The 18,745-nt window shown below is 43.4% G+C and overlaps 1 protein-coding gene across 3 annotated transcripts in view; it reads left to right on the top strand.

Annotated features, from left to right (window-relative positions):
• Window positions 1-18,745, top strand: part of LOC306922422 (receptor-type tyrosine-protein phosphatase delta-like) — a 266,548-nt gene that overhangs the window by 226,441 nt on the left and 21,362 nt on the right. For all 3 annotated transcript variants that reach the window (XM_079500021.1, XM_079500020.1, XM_079500019.1), the window contains 4 exons: window positions 309-432; window positions 8,051-8,226; window positions 12,408-12,527; window positions 12,787-12,941. In XM_079500021.1, the coding sequence (XP_079356147.1) occupies window positions 309-432; window positions 8,051-8,226; window positions 12,408-12,527; window positions 12,787-12,941 (575 nt within the window). The remainder of the gene's footprint in view (window positions 1-308; window positions 433-8,050; window positions 8,227-12,407; window positions 12,528-12,786; window positions 12,942-18,745) is intronic.

Raw genomic sequence — 18,745 nt, 5'->3', positions numbered from 1 at the left:
AAGATCTACGAGCTCACAATTTGTCGCCATTCGACATTTAGGGAGTTTGTAGATTTGCTATGTTTGAAAACGGTTTCTGTCATGTATACCTTATATATATATATATATATATATATATATATATATATATATATTAGAGAACCACTGGTATATACACAACATTACAGGTATGACCTTGGGAAATAACCTATCTATCTGTGTGTGTGTGTGTGTGTGTGTGTGTGTGTGTGTGTGTGTGTGTGTGTGTGTGTGTGTGTGTGTGTGTGTGTGTGTGTGTGTGTGTGTGTGTGTGTGTGTGTGTGTTGCAGTCTGTTGACCCTGGCCAACAGTTCACTTGGGAAAACTCCAATCTGGAGGTGAACAAGCCAAAGAACCGCTACGCAAACGTCATCGCCTACGACCACTCCAGGGTCGTTCTCTCAAGCATTGAGGGTAAGAAAAATGTTAACTTATAATTTATAATAATTTTTATAACTTAGCCATTTTTTTGCTATTTTGAAAAACATTTTCCAATAGTTCAAATAGCCGATCTACAAGCTCACAGCGTGTCGACGTCGATCGGCTACTTGAACTATTTTAAAATGTTTTTCTAGATACCGGTAGTAAAATATGGCCAAGACGTTTAGGGATAAAGTGTATGGTGCGCCCAAGATAGGGCCATAAGAGTAATGCTGCATTCACATGGAATCAGGCAAGCGGTAGACGGCAAACCAGACTTCATTTTAGTGGACGAGAGCAGGACGGTAAACGGAACAGGACGGCCCGGCAGCCAGAACCTGCGACGGTAACGGCAGACGGCATCAATGTTAAAATATTTAATGTTTTTACCGTTCCGTGCCGTCCAGCAGGTTTTGCCGTTTTTCCGTCTACCGCTTGCCTGATTCCATGTGAATGCAGCATAAGCGCTTTGCATTGCTTTTCTTCTACCAACTGCTATGCATGGGGTGGAACTGACACAGTGCTGTCTGTGTGCATGCGTAGGTACAGTACAGTACATGCGTGAGGCTATATCCACAGTTCTGTTTTAAAATGCATTGATTGATTGATTGATTGATTGATTGATTGATTGATTGATTGATTGAAAAATGTATTCAAAGTTTGTAGAATGGGTACATTTCAAATGAAAGTACAGGTCAATACAAAAACTGCTACGAGGATCAAAACAGAAAATCACTAAGACTTGTTTATATCAGGGTCCTCCATTTTCAATTCATCAGAACATTTAGGCCTGAGGCCGATTCTAAAAACGCCTCTAAATCCTGACCTAAGTTTTCTGAAAAACTTCAAATATTTATATAGCAGCATCACATTTTTTACATTTTTGAATACTGTACAGACTGTACAGAACCCTAAAATGGGTTCCCGGCCTGAGGGGGTAAAACACCAAAAGGGGTTCCCGCCCAGAATGGGTTAAAGACGTACAAATATACACTTCTATGAAATAATTGTGTTAAATGTTACACTTAGTGTCTGTCCACACTACTTTGGTGAACACATGCTGGCCCCGTTATTTGTACCAACCACGATTGGGGTTCATTCTGCGTAGCGGCCCAAATTGGAACCCGGGCTTCCCGCGTGGAAAGGTGCACTAAAGCCAATCATCTTAACCAATAACCTAAATGGGAATCGTCCTTGGCTGGGGGAGATATTGGGCTTTAGGCAGTCTTGAGTCTCTGAACCTCGACGATGCCGATTGCTTTTTCTTTAATAAAAATGTCATTACAAGAATCATTTTTACAAATCCCTGACATTTTTTTCTCCAAGTTTGTCAGTGTCGACTCATTATGCAGTTCTGTCGTCTGTCGTTTCTGATACTGCCATAGAAATGGATCAAAATGCCATTTCACTAGTTCCACACCTCTGCTGAAGTTTAAATGAATGTTTTCGTATAACAAGTGCATAAAGAGTACAGATTGATGTAAGGAATAGGGCTGCAACTATCCTTACTTTAACCCATTCAGGACGGGAACCCGTTTTGGTGTATGTTATACTTTAGCTATTGAAAAATAGAAGATCTACAACCTCTGCAAAATGTGTGTGTGTGTGTGTGTGTGTGTGTGTGTGTGTGTTTTGTGGCACAAATCTTTGAATATAATTATATTCTTTCAGAGCAAACTTTGTTTTTATTTTTATTTTTTGGCTTTCGCCTTTATTTTATATTTTTTATGGAGGCACAGACAGTAGGCTGACAGGAAATGGGGAGAGAGATGGGGGGAAGACATGCAGTAAAGGCCGTCGGGATCGGGAGTCGAACCCGCGGCACACTGCCAGACTGGATTACCAGCCAAGGTGCCTGGACCGCTGAGCCACAGCCAAGGCCAGAGCGAACGTTTTTAACTCAAATCTTTGCTTCTGGGGGTGTCCCTGGATGGAACAACATATTTTCAGATGGTGGTCGGCGGCCAAATACAGATTCGGTGTATGAATGTGTGCATGAATGGGTGAATCTTGTAATGCACAATCTATGTAAAGCACTTTTGGATAAAGGCGCTATATAAATGCACCATTTACCATTTACAGAAAATCAAGTGTTAAGAGATTATTCTGTCCATTACTTTTTCAATTCACCGAATAATTGAGAAATGCATTTCTGATATATTTTTTGTAAATATTTATATACCAACAAATCGATTAACCACTTAAGCATTATTTTACACCCCACAACAGTGTCATGAAAACAAAAAAATAAATTCTGCTCTTTTGTTTATGCTGCTTTAAAATGAGAACGTTACGAGTGTGGACACAATCTAGGAAGCAATCTGTCTTGAGAGACTAGTGTGGACATGACCTGAGGGGGCTCTTCAAACACCAGTCACATGTGTTCCATGGCTGGCAAAGTGCTGCTGTACAGTATGTCTGCATCAGGCAGATTAGCTACATTCCTATTTAAGTCCTATTTTTTAATGTCAGCAGTGCCAACTGTACATTGCATTTGAAGGCTCTGCATCCTCCCACCACGGAGCCCAGCAACAAAACCCGCTATTGCCTCCCATGTTTAGCCAATTAACTAAAAGTGCAGATGCCTTAAAGCGTGGATTATAATCATAATGCATTGGGGGAGGGGGGGGGAGTGGGGAAGCTGTACACCCATTACAGTGGATTTCTTTCTGGCTGGTGTGAAGCGAGAAGAGAATGCATTGTCTCGTAGCGTTCGTCCTAGAAGCTCACTTTAGCCACTTGGGCTGGAAGACCCGAGGCAGGGAAATTGTCTGGCAGCTCCCGTATGCACGGAGGCAGGCAGTGGGTGGCCAAGCCTGAACAGATGAGCCTTATCTGGGCAGAGCATGTGTGAGGTGGCCCTCCATCTACCCCTGGCTGTCGCTCGCCTTATTTGTTGATTTATTTACTTCAGCTGAAAAAGGACGTGTGCACTTAAACATGACCCAACACACATGAAAGAGCACACAATGAAGATACACATGCATACATTGTAGCACACGTGTTCTCAACCACATATATGCAACCTCATACGGTATGTCAAAATATGTTACTTACTACATTCATTTACAAAAATAAAACCCACCAAAATGTAAACATGGAGATAAGCAGTTTCAGCCCGACAACTACTGTACCATAAGGACCTGCATACACACAGAAAAAGCACATAAAGGTGAGGTGTGTGTGTGTGCGTGTGCGTGTGCGCGCACGCACGCACGACTCCTGTTCAGTTAGTGCACGTCGTCAAGGCATTCTAGTCAAGCTGTCTTAAGTATGAAAGACCAGTGGGGCTTGGGGGCATCCGGGTGGTGCAGGGATAAAGTACCTGCACCACCCACCACTGTGAGGAGTCTGGGGTTTAAATCCTCCACGGTGACTCTCTCTGGCGTGGCCCGGCACTCCAACACACACACACACACACACACACACACACACACACACACACACACACACACACACACGACTGGCTGGGTCTCTGTCGCTGCACTAGCGACAGTGTTCGGGGCACCTCAGCGAGGAGCAGAATGACACGTTCCTCTGCAACATTCTGTCCTCCCAATAAAACTCTAACCTGGGTTCCAGCCTGATTCCCTGGGGTTCCGTAACTTGTTTTGTCACTTCGCTACCCACGTTGTTGCTGATACATCATCAGCCAGCGTCACTCTATCCATGCTTCTCACTTTTGAAAAAATAGCGCCAGTTCGAGACTCGAGAGTAAAAGCCTATGGTGAAAAGTAAACATTAATTTGATTCAGTAGTCCGACGGCTGTGTGGGGAGAGTTTAGTGATTGATAATTGCAGGGCAACAGCAGTAGCTGTACAGTGCGCATTGATACTACATCAAAGTAAACTGGTGGGGTTTTTCCCCCATCCACACCACAGACCAATCAGAAGACACGGGTCCAGTTCACCCTTTTACATGTCCCCCTACCTTGGAGATAGGACCCTATTTTGTTTTTATCCGTGACTCAGTCAAAAGAGAAATTTGGTGTCTCCCCAGCAGGACCCAAACTAGTGAAAATGGCAGACCTGAACGCTTCGCTCCATGTTGTGAGCTTGTAGATCGGCTATTTTCACTACTACTTAAATATTTGTTTTTCAATTTCTGAAATTTCTTTGATTTTTCTTTGATTTCATGAAGAATAATTTTCTTAATATAAAAAATATTGTTTTATTTTTAATAGTAATTGAAAACAAAATGTAGAAAACCTAAAATACAGCGACCCATAAAAACGACCCGACCCACACGCAGAAATCTCTCATCTCCATATTTTAACTTTTTGTGGGGGTTTTTCCCTGTAAATTAAAGCCCATCTTGATCCCACAGCGTCACAAGCGATCTAGATCTAGATCTAGATCTAGATCTTCTACTTTTGAATTTGTAACAGTTTGGGACATAATTATGACAGAGGTGATACACTGTATTTGGTGGGAATTGGCAAAACGACTAAATTGTGTGTAGAAAAGAAAGACAAAAATACCAAACACTATAGGGTTCATAAACATTACAGTACGTTAGAGGCTCTTCTTCGTCAGTTCCCACTCAATTTGAAACAAGAGGCCATTAATTCCCTGCTGTCATGTAATAATTTTATACGTGTAGGTTGCGTGTGCATGCATGTGCATCTTAGGACTATACCAGACCAGTAGACATGAGCTCTGACAGGGGAAAATATGCAACAAAGAGTGTCTACTTGTTGTGACTCTGCACCGTGACATCTTCAACATCAATCAATCCACTTGTACTACCTCTGTTGGGTCACTCTCAGAGGTAAATGAACACAGTGTGGTGTTGGTTGTTTACTTCTCCAATCCCTTAGATCTCAAGTGTCCTCAGGATGCTCACAAGTGGCTTGTTTTCCTTCCCTTCAGGAGAATCAGGCCACAGCTCAACTCTGCATGTATGTCCGTGCATGAGAGAGAGAGAATGAAGTGTGTGTGTGTGTGTGTGTGTGTGTGTGTGTGTGTGTGTGTGTGTGTGTGTGTGTGTGTGTGTGTGTGTGTGTGTGTGTGTGTGTGTGTGTGTGTGTGTGTGTGTGTGTGTGTGTGTGTGTGTGTGTGTGTGTGTGTGTGTGTGTGTGTGTGTGTGTGTGTGTGTGCACAGTTTTAAGCTGTGACTCAGTGATTTTGGGGATTATAGTATTAGGTCCCAGATGAGCGGGACTGATCCTAAATCAAACACACAAGTACTGTATATGTGCGTGTGCGCATACACACACACACACACTCATACACACACACTCATACACACACACTCATACACACACACATACAATCCCTTTCAAGACAAGTAGTTTCAGTTAAGTGGTTACGCAGAGACAGCCACCCTTAAGCCTAATTTATACTTTGTCGTATGACGGTGTCACAAACGGAACACAGCAGATCTACAAGCCCACAAGGTGTCGCATCCGTGACCAGTTGTGGGCTTGTAGATCTGCTATCTTTGGTGCGTGACATTGTTGAACGACAAAGTATTAGCCAAGTTTAACAGTCATTGCTGCTTATAGTGACACAAAGCGTATACTCCCATTAGTCTTGTCCTCATCCTTACATGTATTATAAAACACAATGGCTGAACAATCCACTGGGCCTGCATAAGTTATACTGTCAAACTTTTACAATTAAACAAAAGTAATTTCAATAACCATACATTCCACGTACATTAAATGTACTCCTCTTTGACCTTGTGAGGGAGACGGAACACAATGCAAACACTACACCTGCTCTGAAGGGCACACGTCGCTGTGCAGGCCCAGATTTAAAGTGTGGAGTTCCAACCTCCTCCCATCCCCCAAAACCACCAAAATGCATAGAAAACTATCAGTAACTACTTTGAATGAGGGGCGTTAAGGTTGGCATATCAGGGCAGAGCATTATTCAAGCTGGTCGGCTAGGTGCAGAGAGCGGTCTGACTGAGCTTTTTATTATTTGGATGATGAAATGGTGTTGGTTTGGTGGTACAGCAGTTGTAGTTAATTAGTAGCATATTGTTTCAAATATTTTTTAAATGTAAGCCCTTTCATTTTAAATATCTTAGAAATGTAGTATTTTTGCATGCCATCATGTTTGGTCAAGTCAAGTCAAGTAAATTTTATTTATAGAGCACATTTAAAAACAGCCAAGGCTGACCAAAGTGCTGTACACCGAGAGAAAAAACAAGTAACTACATATACACGTATACACATTGCACAATATAAAAACTCAGTTCGCAAAAATATGGTGGGGCAGTCAGGGCATTTTGGGGGGCATTGCCCCTTTGTGCCCATGCCTTTATCCGGCCCTGCCCTGTGCAGTGCTACCGCTACAGACAGAAGCATTGACACACACAGAGACAGACAACAAATCGTTGCTGACAATGATGATTTTCCTGATCCTGAAACAAATTCACCTCCGTGTGAAGACATGCACTCAGGCTCTTATCAAAGTCATCACCGCGTTTCTCAACATCTTTAAGGCAAATTGAACAGAATTGACTGAAAATGTGTAAAATGACTCTAAAGACTATTAAACAATATATTCACGAGTGCCCCATGACACAGCAAATTGAGGTAGGCACTATGCAAACGTACCGTAAAAGTATTGATATATATGTATTTAATAAATACCATTCCTGACAACTTATTGTTGAGTTCCAAAATATCCTCCGTCGTTACCTTCCTTTTTGAGCACTACGTCCATACAGACAAACGATGTAGGGGATTTTTGACTAATGTTTCCCTCAGAATATCAATTCTAGGGTTCAGTTGGTCAATGCAAAAAGAGGCCTAGTATTATAATAGACCCCTGAGGGACTCCGCTAAGTGAAGTATACTGTACATACTGTAGGGTTCATGTGGTTAAGCTCTCTATCGTGACCTGCTGTGATCCTCGGCCTCGGGTCACAAATCTGCTTTCATGGTAATAGATTGTGTGTAATCCATGTATCCTTTGTCATCGTGGATCAGATTTGAGTCAGCTTTAATAAGTAAATTGCATGCACAAATCAATGTTTCTCTGTGCGATTAGAATATGTCACATAATATGTCATACAGTCGCCACAGTCTTCTTAAAGCAACGGTTCCCAAACAATGAGTAGGGAGTCTAGGGACCCATTTGGGCTCATGCAACCATTTTATGGGGCAAGTAATTACAGTATACACTTTTTTTTCTTCTTCTTTTTTTGCTATGTCAAAATAATTTCAGAAATGTTCAATAAATAATAAATTGGAGGGCAAAAAATGGAAATCCTCCACACTGCCTTCGAATACATTAATTTTATATATATATATATATATATATATATATATGTAGCATTGGCTACATTGCAGTATTGATACTGTGATACTGTGTTTTTGTAGTTGTTGCAAATGTTAATAAAATATTCAATCAGTGTGTACTTTGCACAGTATGCAGAGTCAACACAGGAGACAAATGTATTCCTCTCGAGGTCTCTCGAGCTAAAAGGACAAGTTGTACAATATTTAGGAGCACCGTCTTAATCATAATCTTTTCTCTTTTACACCTCTGCTCTCACCCTCTCTCCATCACTCTCATTCGGCTCCACCTCCTTTTCTGTCTCACGACCCCTACACTGTTTACACCTCTCCTAATGTCTTCCCCCCCCTCCCCTCAGGTGTCCCGGGCAGTGACTACATCAACGCCAACTACATCGACGGCTACCGCCGGCAGAACGCCTACATCGCCACGCAGGGCTCCCTGCCAGAGACCTTCTGTGACTTCTGGAGGCTGGTCTGGGAACAGCACACTGCCAACATCATCATGATGACCAAGCTGGAGGAGAAGTCACGGGTAAGACACAGCTAGGCCGCCGACTGAGGAGGGCAGAGAACAGAGTTGGCATAGAGTACTACTATACTAATACTATACTAATACTATACTATACTATACTATACTATACTATACTATACTATACTATACTATACTATACTATACTATACTATACTATACTATACTATACTTACTATACTATACTATACTATACTATACTATACTATACTATACTATATTATATTAATACTATACTATACTATACTATACTATACTATACTATACTATACTATACTTACTATACTATACTATACTATACTATACTATACTATACTATACTATACTATACTATATTATATTATATTAATACTATACTATACTATACTATACTATACTATACTATACTATACTATACTATACTATATTAATACTAATACTAATACTTATACTATACTATACTATACTATACTATACTATATTAATACTAATTCTAATACTAATACTAATACTAATACTAATACTTATACTATACTATACTATACTATACTATACTATACTATACTGCGACCGACTAATATAATAATTTGAACCGGGGACCCACCCCACCCCGACAAGCACATTAAATTGTGCTTGTAAATCGGGAGGCGTTGTGTGCTTGTAAATCGGGATTTTTTTCTAACGAGGAATTTTTAAACTTACATTCCTACTGTAAGTAGGTCCTACTTTTAATGGGACACTATGGGATTCGCGCGCACGTATCCTGGTGCTGGGGGCGTCGCCTAGCAACCGTGACAGGACTAAAAGTTGCTTTTCAATTAACAGTTTCATATTGATATAAAGAGATAAAAGCTGCGATATCGCGGCTTCGGCAGACAACGTTCTTAATTAGAAAGACACGATATCGCTGCTTTGGCAGGAAAAGTATTAAATAAACGAGGTGGCGAGACGGGGAGACTCCTCTTATCAAAACACTTTTTGTTTGAACCAAAAATATATCACTTACCTTATCTTTAAGGGTGATGGATGCTGGATGGGGTGATAGCATAGAACAAAAAACAGTGAAATAGAAAGTGCATGAGACTTGCAAAGACAATAGCAGCTGAGCTGGGGGAAAGATATGCAATCAAGTAGATAATCATTTTTGCTTCCAGGCATTTTGTTAGCTAACCAAAAAAAAGGTAAATATTCAGTGTAATGTAAATGTAATATCAGAGTGGAATGAGCACACATTGCTTGAGGTAAGAGCCGTGATTAATTAAGTGCTAACCAATTATGTCTGGAGCCCTGCTGCTCCCCTAATGAATCTCCTTCCTCTCGTCGTCTGTCCCTTGATTCCTATCAACCTGTGCTTTGTGTAAAAGCTCTTTCTCTTTACCAATCTGTGCTTTGTGTAAAAGCTTTCTCTTTACCAATCTGTGCTTTGTGTAAAAGCTCTTTCTCTTTACCAATCTGTGCTTTGTGTTAAAGCTCTTTCTCTTTACCAATCTGTGCTTTGTGTTAAAGCTCTTTCTCTCTACCACCCCTTCCAACTGTCTCTGTTGTACTTGTGTCTGTCTGACCCTCAGATGCCTTCTTATTTCTTCTCTAAGGCAAGAGCTCTCTTTCCTCTCCTTTGCTAAAGGCCAATTTATGCTCGGGTCCAGCGACCGCGTCGCACGACAAAAAATAAACACGTTTTTGTTATACGACGCGGACGTTTGACAGAGCATCAATGATCCTTTATCCTTTGTGCAAAACACCACCTCTTCTCACATGGTCAAAACACCACCTCTTCTCACATGGTTTTCTCCTCCTGACCTGTTGTTTCTGTTCACTTGTTTTGGTTTCTGCTGTACTGTAAGTTTTTCTTTCTGTAAATTAAAAAATAAAAAGCCCAGTGCACTGAGTGAGAATGCTCGCCACAAGCCTTCTTCTCAGTCAGTCGGCCTGAAATGGGGTTCAGATTGACCACAGCACTTTAAACTCCTGAGTGGTAATTCAGCTCCGAGAGGGCAACGGAAATGACCACGTAAAAGGTCCCTCCATGCGTTTACTCCCAGAGTTCTAAAGGAACACTCAGGACTTTACAGTGTGGGCATGTCAGAGTCCAGATATTGCATGAAGACAGTGCTAAGCTCTCACGTACAGACGCCGCGTTTGTAGACCACGTCATCGCCAACAGAAATAGACAACCCCGTTTCCCCCAAACGGCCTTCCTACTGTAGCTACAGTGCCACGCTAGATGCATTCTAACATCACTTGACACTTAAAACGATCAATAATTCACCGCCAGAACAGCTGTGACGTTGTGCGGCAATGGAAAAAAGGCCTGCAGTTTATTTTATTTTTTATACCATCTGCCTCTTGCTTTCATATCCGTATGAGATCGTGAGCTGTCTCCTCGAGTACAGGATTTACTCTTGTTTTTTAATTTTTTTTAATAATTTTTATCCCACGATTTTGTAACCCATTTTTCACCCCTGTGTCAATTATCTAATGTGATCCTGGGCTCTACACACCCTCCGCCAACCTAGTCCCCATATGGGGGACATGGGGAGAGCAACGGACTTGAACTCATGCTTCCTTCATGCCTGAGTGTCCAAGATTTACTCTCATTTGAGACAACAATAACTCATTATGCCTATATCCATTATGAGCGGCATGTCTCTATTCAGATGATGTGTGTACACAAGCCCAGCGTGGGACCTACTCGGTGCTCCACCAGACCATATAAAGACTGCAGCCAAGGAGTGCTGTTAGCCTATATATCAATCTACATTATTTTCTTTACACAACGCATTTTACTGCCATCCCACTGAGGCTTTGGCAGTGGCCTTCTGGGCCCCCCTACATGGACAACCATTCCACTCCTCACTGGCCCGCAGCGTCTCAGGGCCTGATGGGAAAAAGACAGTCGAAAAGCTGTAATTACAGCCCGAATGTCTTGGGCCAAAACGCATAATCCCCAGTCTGGAGCAGCGGAATGCAGAGCAGAGCTAGAGCCGAGCTCCCTGCCTGTCTTTGATGTTAGGACTGGAGGGATCAGCACATAGCGTTTGGTTTGGCCTGATTCTGCCAGAAGGCCCGCTTTCTCCCCTCGCCTCTGGCGATGCGATTCCTTCCTCCCCCCAACCATCTCTCCTCTCTGTGGTCTCTGAGGCCCAGCGAAAGAACTACAAATATGCCCGCCCGATACGGGAGGAATTCGATGCGTTGCGGTGGCACTGGCATGCTGGGATTTGGTGTGCTGCGTGTGCATTTTTTTTGTATGGGGATTTGGTGGGATGGAATATAGGGCAATGTACAACGTCAATATGCAAGGGGGTTAAGTACTAGGTGTGGGATCTGGAGGCCTCTCTCTGTGGGATCCTGGCCCGCCGAGAGCCCGCCAACCCATAACACGTACGCTTCGCGTCACATGAACGCTTTCATTTTATATGATCTTTGCTATTAGAAAGCAAGCATGCGGTTTCTCTTCTTCTCCTCTTTGTACTTCTCTCACTGTGGCTCACACTCTCACGGGTGCGCCGCACACACTCACGCACGCACACACACACACACACACACACACACACACACACACACACACAGTCACTTACGCACGCTCTCACAAAAATGGCTTTCATGCGCACACGGTTGTCTGTGCACGTTTATTTGTTTTCTTTTACACACATACCACCGTTTCACTAATGTTGTTTTATTTCAGCAGCACCCTAATCAGAGCAATTAGAGCAGGGGTCTTCAACAGGGGGCCCCGGCCATGACCCCTAGGGGGTCCTCAGAGTTACTAGAGGTACAGGGGGCCCCGGCCATGACCCCTAGGGGGTCCTCAGAGTTACTAGAGGTACAGGGGGCCTCCAAATCTTGGTATGATAGGATATTGTTTTTACATTAACAATTTGAACCCTAGCATCGCTGTTCTGAGGATAACTTTAGCCGAAAAGAGCAGATATATAAGCTCCCAGCGCCTTGCGCTGCGAGGCGTTGGGAGCTTGTAGATCTGCTATTTTCGGGGGGGTCCCCCTGCTTCATCTCTCTCTCTCAGCTGAGGGTCCTCTTGGCCTGAAAAAACGTTGAAGGCCCCTGAAGTAGAAGCTTTGTAGACTAGACCCCACACAGCCATGCCCCCCAACACCACCACCGCACAAAACCCCTGTTTGTGTTGTGTTCTCTGGCGTTGTGCGTCATCTTTCTTCTCACCGCCCAGCGTGTCCCCTCTGCAGGTGAAGTGTGACCAGTACTGGCCCACCAGAGGCACGGAGACCTACGGCCTCATCCAGGTGACGCTGCTGGACACGGTGGAGCTGGCCACCTACTCTGTCCGCACCTTTGCCCTCTACAAGGTAGGAATGAATGAATGAATGAATATTTTATTCTCGTGTCCAGACAATTTCTTGACAGTAACAATTTCTCGCAATTAAGACAGTAACAAAAATAAGGAGGACATCAGTGGTGATTTTGTCGACTAATAAACTATGACGAAAAATGTTTGACGACCTTTTTTCACTGCCGAAAACTAAATTAAATGTAGACGTCTAAAGTATATAAGAAGACGTTTTACATGAATGGGTTAAACAAGTAGGACTTTCTCACTGCCGTCAGAGTGGCTCCAATGAGAAGCGAGAGGTTCGTCAGTTCCAGTTCACTGCCTGGCCGGACCACGGAGTGCCCGAACATCCCACTCCGTTCCTGGCCTTCCTACGCAGGGTGAAGGCCTGCAACCCTCCAGATGCAGGACCCATGATCGTCCACTGCAGGTACGACGTGTGCCTGCATTTATCCACGGTGTGTGTGTGTGTGTGTGTGTGTGTGTGTGTGTGTGTGTGTGTGTGTGTGTGTGTGTGCGTGTGCGTGGCGCGCACACGCACACACACACGCACACGTCTGAGTACACAGTGCAGTCAAATTTTAAACTCCGAAAAATGGCAAGGACAATTTTGTTTTCCTGATTAACAAAGGTTATTTGTGCTAAGCTTATAATAAGATTGGAGAAAGGACACAGATTGTGTGTGTGTGTGTGTGTGTGTGTGTGTGTGTGCGCGTGCGCTGCACATGTGTGCGTGTGTGCGTGCGTGCGTGTCTGAATATGTTTCCGAAAAAGTACATGCACATAATTTTTCTGACAGTTCTCAGAGTTCAATATAGATGATAGCACAATTAATCTTAAAACGCTCAAGGAACACATTCAACTTATTTTCAATGTGGTCCATAATCGTTGTGGTCATTGGCTGTGTGTGCGCGTGTGCGTGTGGCGTGTCCACGCGTACGCACAAGCACACTTTCGTGCGTGTTATTTCAGATTTCACTTGGCAGCGAAATTTTCATAAACCTTAGGCTCATTCAAACACGACGCAGAGCCCGAGACATGTCCCATAAAATGAACCCGCGTAGGTCGCGAACTGGAATGAGATTGACCCACCATTATGCAAAACCCCAAAAACCATTCTCAACTGGCTTAGACACCCGTGCGCATTCCTCTCTAAACGCCCTCTATAAAGTTTTACAACAATAGCCACCATGCTGCTGGCCCCATTCTACATAAGCACATTTAGCTGTTGACTATTTATTTACCCATTAAACGTGTCGTGTGGACCAGGTTCGTAAGTTTATATTCAAATGAGGCTCTCGTGCAGCAGTGTGATCATTAGGAGGCTGGCTGGCTGGCGGGCAGTGGTGGAAAATGTACTCACATTGTTTACTTAAGTAAAAGTAGCGATACTACATAGTATAACTACTCTGTTACAAGTACAAGTCCGGAATTCAAAATGTACTTAGTAGTGAAAGTAAAAAGGTATTGGCATCAAAATGTACTTAAATAAAGTACCAAAAGTAGAAAGTACTCATTATGCAGAATATCCCATTTCAAGTTTTCAAATGTATACAAATCTTTTGAAAATAGCAGATCGACAATTTTCAAATGGCCGAAATATATATCGGGCTGAAATGGTTAATGTATGTTTTGTAATAATCAAGTAAAGTGTGTTACTTCCACCACTTGTTGTTGGTTGGGGGGGTAAGACTGCGTCCCTGGCAGACACTGAGCTCCAGAGCTGGAATAGAGCCCTGGCTTATCTCATATTCTCCAGAGACATGACGAAGAGGATGGAGGAGAGGCCATGCGGAAACAATTCTGAGAGAGAGAGGGACATTTCCCGGCTGATTTATATTTGGTAGCGATGCTGGTGTTGCATGACGGAAATAGGCGATATGCAAGAGACGCGTTGTGAGCTTGTACATCGTTGTGAGCTTGTACATCGTTGTGAGCTTGTACATCGTTGTGAGCTCTTGTACATCGTCTATTTTCGGCACGTGACACCAGCATGTGACTAAGTATAGAGCGCCGAAGTCTGACGTAATTTCTCATCCTACTCGGTTTGCGTTTTTTCATTCTGAATTCCCAAACTAGACTTATTTGAAATTGCATCAAATAAGAACCAAAAATAAACAAATGGTCCACTCATATGGATATATGAAGAATCAACTGTGAGAAAATGCTAATGTTAATGCCTCCAAATTACTGTAGTTAAATTTCCGCCAGAAACAGACTGTATCAAATTGAGTGACTGACTGTCGTAAACGATACAGAGACACCTCCCCAACAATATCGCCGAGACATTTTGTTTATTTTTGTACCACAGTGCTTATATGAGACTATTTTTAAGATGACCCAATGTTATTCTACAGGGAGAAATTACTTCCGCAAACCAGGGGATGAGCGAGTGACGTCAGGACTTTGGTAGTCTATATGAAACTTAGTACCTTAGTGAGGTATTTGAAGGACGGACAGGGACAGCTGGATTGAAGGGTCGAGGCCAGTGATTGAGGGGGTGAGTTAGCCAGAGACAGAAAGGGATATCTGCGGACTGGGCGACACAGAGAGAAAGAGAGGAGGAGGTCAAATCCAGGCCAACAGAGAATTGGAAATGACGAATTAAAGAAAAGTAATGGGAGGGAGAGGAAATAGGCTATAAGAAGAAGCCCCTCTCGCAAATGCGAGAATGATAAAGTGATTGATTCGGAAGTAAGGGGGGGGTGTAAGAAAGGGGCCTTAGAGACGGATTAAATGGGGGTTGAGGAAAGGAGACGCAAAGGTTGGCAGAAGAGGGGGGGGGGGGGGCTCCTTATCTTCTTAACAGGGCCTACGGAGTATCTAACAGGATTATCAGTCAAATTGAATCACCCCATGCAGCGAGGCGCCGTCATTTATGTGCATATTCACCAGCTGATATATCACTCACTGGACTGAATCTCATTCCACCTGAGCAACACTTAACACAAACACAGAGAGAGAGAGAGATTCATTTAACTCATTGACCGCCAACATCCCCTGGTGTCTGAAATAGGTACTCCAGGACCGCCGACCTATTAATACGGCGAGACTCTTTAGTTTGAAAGCCGTTTCACTCGGAAGCCGGGAGTCAGTAATTGAATTATCGCTATGTAACGGGTGCTTCGGTTGTCATTTAATTCACCCAAAACATGCATTTTGTACCCGAGGATCATATCGTTTAGAGAAATGAGACGCAAATCTAGCTTGTTCCAGCGGAATTTTAATTTCCGTTTTTTTCCATCGCACCACTACCGGAGTGTTATTAGCGCATACAGGACACAGTTGTAAGCTGTAATCAATTGATATTTAAATAGGCGTCAAAAGGCAAACTCGGTGCAGAGGGCATTTGTGCTTTGGACCGGGAGTCGTCAAAAGGCGATTACGGTGCCGAATGAGTTAACCATGTAGAAGGTTGTATTGACTCTGAGAAGCCTGTGTGGTCACTGGTGGTCAGTCTGCATGTTCCATCATTTAGGCCCTCATTTATCAACGCGGCTTACGCCCAAATATGGGGGTACGCCGGAATCACCACAATTTTCTGCATTTATCATTCCAGCGTGAACTTGAACTTTGGCGTGCGCCCGGCCAAATTTCACGTCCGGTCGGGAGCTGTCCTAGGCTTTGTCCTCACCTGTTTTGCTGTCGTAGAAAAGCGGAGCAGCATTGTCTGACCAGCTGACAGGCTGTCACAGGCATCTAAACATATGTTTTCACTCCTAAAATGTATAAAACTAATAAATACAGTATATTATACATCTGAAGAAAATATATTTTGTAAGGCATGTCATTTACAATTGGTAGGATTAGGAGCCCACCACCACCAGTAGCCTACCACATACGTTACGGTTTAGGCTGCGCATTCATATAATTGACACTTGACAGCCCAGCCACTGCAGCGAGGCAATCTAATATAGACTGTCATAAACGTGCATGGTCACGGTGTCAGGGACCACAGAGACAGACAGGACAGGAGGAGGAGAGGCAGCTATTTTCAAAACCTGTGTGTGTGCGGTTGTCACGGGCTGTGCGTGTCCAAACTCATTCCAATGACATGTGAGATATTTGTTATTTAATTCATGGTTCACAGGTTCAGGTTTTCGTTCACAAATATACTGTATCTTGTTGTATATTAAATTAATAAAGAATAAAGACAACACACAGTGACAGTTGCTTGCAAGTTGCGTGCCGTCTGTGTGTGTGCGTGTGTGGGAGGGGGAGAGTGGGGAATGAGGCCAGGGAGCGAGGCAAGGGGGCGAAACTTTTATTGGCTTTCCATCATGTAACTATTGGAACTATGGTTTCCATACGTTGTGTGGTCGTATTGCAGTTGTTCATGTCGCGAAAACAGATTGATTTCAGCCGTCACATTTATCAACGCTAGGAACGAAATTAAGCAAGGATCGGCTGTTTGCGATCACTTCATAAATGCCGTGCAGACGTGAACGTACGGCAACACCCATGCACCCATGAGGCAAAATTTACACTCCATTGATAAATGAGGGCCTTAGTTACCAGCACACAGTGGTGGAAAGTAACTACATACATTTACTTAGGTACAACATTCTACTGTTGGTACTTTAAGTACACTTTGATGCCAATACTTTTGTACTTCCGGACTTTTACTTGTAAGGCCTCACTCACACGGTCGCAACAGATTGCTGTATGCTTGTTGTATACAAAGGGTGTGACACAGCTTGCCCCAATGCATTTCCAATGGGAGTCACATGGTTTGACACAACATTTGTGTTGTATGAGGCTTGTAGTCCAAAATGTGGACTACAAACCATGTGACTTCCATTGGAAATGCATTGGGGCGGCCATGACACTCACAACATTCATACAACAAGCATGCATCAATGTTTTAAAGGTCTGAGTGAGGCCTAACAGCGCATTTCTACATTGCAGTATTGATACTTTTACGCAAGTAAAACATTTGAGTACTTTCTGTACCCACCACTGCCTGCCAGCCAGCACAGCACAAAATGTGAAGTGTTTGGGTGGGCGACCGAATGGATTGAGTTTCCGGACGGCGTGTCAATATAGGAGAGGACGTCTTCCTAAGACCAGCGCTGTATGCCTGCTGACTCGGCTCTCATGTCAATTACCACGTCCTTTGTGCACAATTATTGCTGTCTGGCACCTCTACAGTATGACACATACTGTAAATGACATGGAGATTAGAGAAGACGGGTGTGGCATTATTGCAATGGCTCAAACTGAGTTTAACCACTTTGAAACCTATATGTACATAGACAATCTACAAGCCCCACAAGGCGCATTGTGAGCTTGTAGTTCTGTCATTTTCTAATGTTTTTTAAACATTTTAACACCGATCTTGTATGGGGGTCCCTGGCACAAGACTTATGTGGGTCTATGGCCAAATACATTCTGATTTAGGGGTCCCAGTGATGTAAATAGGGTGCGTTTTGCGTCCCAAAACGCACTTTATAGTTTTGGGCCGCAATACACCGACAACCTCTGCGTCCACGGGATGCACTACTGTACTCACCATGTACAGTAATAATAATCGCGGAAAAAAATGCGGCAAAATAAATCTACGGACACGATCATTTTGCATCCTACGTTATAAACGATCAAATCCACGTAGGAATCGTATAACCACTATGTAACAACACAGTCTGACGGGCGCCGCCATCTTGCTCAGAGACGAGCGCTGAGCGGAGCGCAGCCTGGAGACCAGAGCCGTTTAGAGAGAGAGAGTGACGACAACATACCGTTCAGTGACTCATGAAGCTCCGTGAATAAACAGTGAACGGGGTTGTCGCAACTCTCTCATCTACACGGTGCTGCCTCCGACAGAAAGACAGGGGAACATTTTTGAGCATGACAAAGACCCGATTTAATGGGAAACACACATTGTGTAACAAACGCCGACACTGTTGTATGTTGTGCGTTGTGGACCGGTGCCACCACACATTAACATTGGATGTGCTACTTTCTCAGATCAACATAGAAAGTTAGATTAGTAGCAGTTTATTCACAATAGTGCAGAGTAAAGAACAGCATTCAGAGGAGCAGGGCCTTCGGCTGCATCGGAAGAAAGGAGCCCCGAGTTTCAATTTGGTTGTTGGTTGTTTTTGCCAATCTTATTAACCACTGTTATATTATGGTGTGTGTATTACGTTGGCAATTTCCTTGCACGGCCGTTCTGGGATAACTACAGCAGGTCGCTGCGATCTGGCTGTAATGGTTATCTTGGGGTGCACCAGT

This window comes from Electrona antarctica (assembly GCF_951216825.1).
Source record: "Electrona antarctica genome assembly, chromosome: 4".
Taxonomy (NCBI): domain Eukaryota; kingdom Metazoa; phylum Chordata; class Actinopteri; order Myctophiformes; family Myctophidae; genus Electrona; species Electrona antarctica.
Note: the sequence above shows the minus strand (reverse complement) of the source record. Positions and strands in the feature narration are given on the sequence as shown.